Raw genomic sequence first — 5297 nt, forward strand, 5'->3', positions numbered from 1 at the left:
AATGCAAAATTATAGGGTAAATCCCCCATATCAAATTACTGCAGAAATCTAACAATACCACTGCTTATAACAGAATAATACATCAATTAGGCAAATCCTTCACTAGTCACTATGAATATGTTTCATCCCAAACCTCCAAAAGTTGGAGGGAATAAGTTACTTCTTCCACAAAAAATCCCGAGTTTGCCTTTAGAAGCATGAAAGCACAACTATGACCTCTGAGGAATTAGTAATAGATCACTTGAATATGAGGGCGTCGCGTCCTGGCCCAACACCAATGTAGTGAATGGGGACACCAACAAGTTCTTCTATCCTTTCCACATACTGCCGGGCAACCTTCGGAAGGTCAGAATAGTTTCTGATCTTAGAGATGTCGGATTTCCATCCAGGAAGTGTTTCATATTCCACCTGCAACATTAAGATAAATAATTATAAGAAAATACATTTAAAATTCCAAGGCAATAATAAAAGACGTCTATCCTTCTTAAACCTTACAACTTCACAGTAAGAGTTGTGTTTGTTTATAAGTAATAACATGAAAAAAAAAAAGAAAGGAATGTTCAGCCATAGAGGAACAAAGATAGATGAAGTCTACCTCCAATTGCTCAAGAAGACGGAGATCTGAAGGGAAAGATTTGACCGGGGTACCATCAGCATGTTTATAAGAGACTCCTAACTTTATCTCACCAAGATCTGATAAAACATCTAGCTTAGTGAGATTCAATGATGAAAAACCATTGATCTGGCAGGAGTATTTCAGCGCAACTATATCAAGCCAACCACATCGTCGAGGACGGCCAGTAGTTGTACCAAACTCCTGCCCAGCAAATCTAAGGAGATCACCCCCTGGACCCAAAATTTCTGTTGGAAAGGGACCAGAACCAACTCTTGTAGTGTATGCTTTCACCTGCAAATTTCAAAATAAAAATTAAAGAAACCATTTCATATGTGTCGAATAAGCTTAAATTGCAGCATTGAGTGCGCTTGTTTGAACTTTAAAAAGAGGTCTTTTGTAATGTAATAACTCCAACATAAGATAAACAGCCACATACCACTCCTATTAAGTCACCAACAACTCTTGGAGCAATACCAAGACCAGTGCATATCCCACCAGCTGACGGGCTAGACGAAGTAACAAATGGATAAGTTCCAAAATCAATGTCCAACATGGTTGCTTGACCTCCTTCAACCAAAATCTTCTTCTTTTGTGTTATAGCATCATTCATGACATGCACAGTATCTGCAATAAATGGTTCCAGTCTCTCAGCATATCTCTTGTACTTTTCTACTTCTTCCTTGAGCATTTCTGGACCATATTTAAAATCTTTGAACCTTGATGCTGCATCTGATAACAAAAGATCAAGCTTCTGTGGGAAAGTATCCATGTGCCTCAAATCACTTACCCTAATACCATTACGGTTAGCCTTGCTAGCGTAGCATGGCCCAATGCCTCTCTTGGTCGTGCCAATGAAAGATTTAGCAAGTTCGGCTTCCCTTAACCCATCCACTTCTTGGTGGAAATCAAACAACAAGTGAGCACGATCAGATATCAAAATCCTCCCCTGGCAAGAGATCCCACTAGATTCAAGGCCATCAATTTCCTTAAACAGCCCCGGAAGATGCACCACAACTCCATTCCCAATAATACAAAGGGTATCCTCGTTAAGAATACCAGAAGGAACAAGATGAAGGGCGAACTTCTTTCCTTCTGCATTGTAAATGGTATGCCCAGCATTAGCTCCACCCTCATAAAACATAATCACAATTTATCAGAGCAAAATAACAAAAATATTTGGCAGACAATAGAAATTCAGCCCAAAGCAGCCCAAAATTATCTTATTTTGCATATCTTAATTATTGCTGGAATAATTTAATAATATTAGATGTAATTATAAATGTTACATGCATAAAATATGCATGTTAAAGTAAACAAGGTAATTTTGGTGATTATCTCCCTAGCATTACCGGCAAAATTATAGTGATCAGCAGCACCTATTGAGACCAAATATTACAACAGACTATCAAAATTCAACAAGGTAGCTTATAGCGAGGAAGCATGCAAAACAATAAACGTGTTCAGTCACTCTCCTTATCTTACCAACCAAATTTACAGAAACTTAAATCATTCCAAGAGTTTTAGGCAACACAATGATTCATTCAGTTCTATTTAGCTAGCAAGTGGGTTTATCAAGCAGAAACAGCTTCAATTACACTGTTGCAACAACCACCAGAACAAGGCAAACTCAACCACACAATAATTTAACAACTATCTCTGCACCGAGTGAAACGATTTCACCACCGAAAACCAAAATAAACAAACAAAACACTTTTTAAGGGAAAAAAAGAACACTTTTTTTCATTTAGAACATCCAACACGACAAACACAACTTCAGCATACATCAATTTCACCGAGTTTCCTGAATTACTCACGATTTGTGTGATAGCGAAGAGGGATAAAAAGGGAAAAAGGAAGGAACTTCGAGAGCAATGAGAGGGGGAGTAGTACCTGACAACGAGCAACAATCTTGAAGTGTTGAGCTAAGATATCGACGAGTTTGCCTTTGCCCTCATCACCCCATTGGCAACCCAAGACGCCAGAGACCTGACTAAGAGATCCGATTCGACCGTCGGAGGATTGGGCGGTGGCGAGCTTGGGTGGAAGAGAAGGAGGGGCTACGGGCTTGGCTGAGCATACGACTACGTTTCGAGGTGTGCAACGGAGGAAGGAGAATGAAGGGCATTGAGGGTTGAAGAGCGTGTGGGAATCCAGTGTGAGGTGTGAGATGTTCATTGCGTGATGATGGTGGTGGTCGCGGGCGAGAAAAGAGCGAGTGAGAGAAGAGAGGAGTTCTGATAGGCTCCGTTGTGTTAATGTGTTTATTTGGATTCTTTTTCCACTCTCTGCACGTAAATGCCACGGGTTAATAACTTTAGAATTTAATTTTCTAGTTTTACCAAATAATTTTTTGTGTGGAAACTCAGGTGCAGTTGACTTCATGTAAAGTTGATAACTGAGAGTCGTTAGATAATTTGACTTATTTGACTAAATTTTTATCTAACGACTCTTAGTTATCAACTTCACGTAAAGTCGACTGTACTTACATTTTTATCTTTTTTTTTTAAATGGAATAACAATGTCATACACACTATGATAGCAAAGTGGTGCGTTTTTTCGAAAGTTCTAAAGATTATCGAACCGTTTTTATAGTTAACCGATTTAACGGTAGTTCAGTCGTTTATTTGTTAAAAATAATTTAGTATTTATGCTGTTCAAATAATAGCCAAAATACTAAAATTAATGACTCCAAAAATTTCTCACAAAAAAATGTGTCTCGCATTTTAAATAGTAAAAAATATTAATTAATTAGGGACTAATTTATCCGTTTTTCATAACATATATGATATCGTTGGGTTTCAACTTATAAGCAAGATTCTAAAACCCGGCTGATTATCGAACCGTTCTAGTCACTGATTTATGGGTTTATTAGTCTAACCGATTCAACTGTTGTTCAATCGAAATAATCGTTTTATAATAAAATAATAAATAAAATATAAGTAAAATATTAAAATTAACAAAAATAAACTAAAATTATCAAAATTTTTAACATTATTTTAATAAAATCAGCACAATAATTAATATGTTTTAACAAAGATTAACAAAATTTTTAATTTAATTTTTATAAGTTCAGCATAATAATTAACAACTGAAAAAAAGCACTAAATAAACAGTGAATCAATAACAGTACAATCTATCATCAAGAAACTTAAACAAAATTTAACATTAGAAAAAAAGTGCAATTTTTATCAAACAATAAACTAATAACAGATTTATCAATTTAAATTTATCATCAAGTAGTGAACAAAGTCAATCAACCAAAAAAATCAAAAGAATATTTAAAACACATTAACACCACAATAACACCAATAAAAAAATTTAAAACAAAGCAACAAAAAAAAATATCTAAAAGTCATCATTGCTGAAAACATTAACTTGAGAAGTGTACTCAAAGAATCAAAGCCTAACTAGAATAGCAAGTAAGCAAGCAAAAATTCACAATCTCCTCAAATTATAGCAGTAAGCAACTTGAAAAGGAAAGTACCAAAAAGTAATTTTCAAGTAAAAAATTCATATCACCAATTCTAACCAAAAATAAAACTAAATCTCAAAAACAAAGAAATCTAAAACAATGATGACTGAAGGGAAAAAAATCCCAAAAATCACCTTCCATTTGGCTGGAACTCAAACACAGATGCGAGAGAGGGAACAAAAATGAGGAACTCGAACCAAAAGACACAGGCGATGGAACTGGAACAGACGACGGTTGGAGCCCGATGGAATAGAAGTGGCGCGACAGAAGTGGAACAGAGCAAGGTTGTCAAATTCGCGAGTCTAAATAAACTCATGGAGCTGACCTAGACTCGACTCGTAAAATCATACAAGTTTATCTGTTTTGAATTTTTTTTATAAAAAATATATATATCATATATAATATATATACTTACCCAAATATAGACATTGAAACTTAACAATTTTCAACTCAAAACACATAATAAATTAAAATAGTACATTAGTACAACAATTACAACAAGTACTGATAAACTAAAAATCTAAAACTAAAATCTTTCACGATAAAGCATCTAGTTCAACATAGAACACAATAGAACAAAAAAACAACGAAGCAATAATTATATAAAAATCTAAAACTAAAATCCTCTAATATCTTCATCTTCTATGACATCAATATCAACATTATTATCATCACCATCTTTATTAGAAACATCATTTCTTTTAGGATAATTAAATTCAGAATTCAGACATTCAATAACAACTAACAAATAATTAAATTCAAAATTCTTCCTAAATAAAAAATGCAGTAACAACTAACAACTATCACAGAATTAACTTAAGTTTAACAATGAATTAAGTAACAACTAACAAATAAAAACGCAATAACAACTATCAACTATCACAGAACAACTATTACATAATTAACTTAAGTTTAACAATGAATTAAGTAATTAACAATGAATTAACAACTATTGCATAATTCAGTAACAAGTAACAACTATGACAGAAAATAGATCAAGTAAGAATTGAAGTAATTAAGTTGTAGATCTTTTAAAACGTACCTGAATGGAAAAGAGGTCCCAGGCAGTTGTATTGTCACTGTTGTGCAGTTAGACAAGCGCGGCGGTGCGCGAACAGAAGACGAAAGCGCGGCAGATGGCAGAAGAATCGACGAGCACTGGCAACCGGCAACGCGACAAACGACGGCAGCACAGAAAACGACAGATGC

The 5297-nt window shown here is 34.8% G+C and overlaps 1 protein-coding gene and 1 long non-coding RNA gene across 2 annotated transcripts in view; both read right to left on the reverse strand.

The window, feature by feature from the left end:
- Positions 1-2902, reverse strand: part of LOC107613685 (adenylosuccinate synthetase 2, chloroplastic) — a 3129-nt gene extending 227 nt beyond the window's left edge. Inside the window, exons 1-4 of the mRNA XM_016315790.2 lie at positions 2507-2902; positions 1053-1745; positions 596-907; positions 1-408 (exon numbers count right to left, since the gene is read on the reverse strand). Of these exons, the coding sequence (XP_016171276.1) occupies positions 238-408; positions 596-907; positions 1053-1745; positions 2507-2791 (1461 nt within the window). The 5' untranslated portion in view covers positions 2792-2902 and the 3' untranslated portion in view covers positions 1-237. The remainder of the gene's footprint in view (positions 409-595; positions 908-1052; positions 1746-2506) is intronic.
- On the reverse strand, positions 1919-2500 carry LOC110265830. Its single transcript, XR_002352223.1, has 2 exons — positions 2300-2500; positions 1919-2242 (listed from the first exon to the last, which is right to left on the reverse strand). It is a non-coding gene; the product is annotated as an uncharacterized LOC110265830 (long non-coding RNA).

This window comes from Arachis ipaensis, chromosome B08 (assembly GCF_000816755.2).
Source record: "Arachis ipaensis cultivar K30076 chromosome B08, Araip1.1, whole genome shotgun sequence".
NCBI lineage: Eukaryota > Viridiplantae > Streptophyta > Magnoliopsida > Fabales > Fabaceae > Arachis > Arachis ipaensis.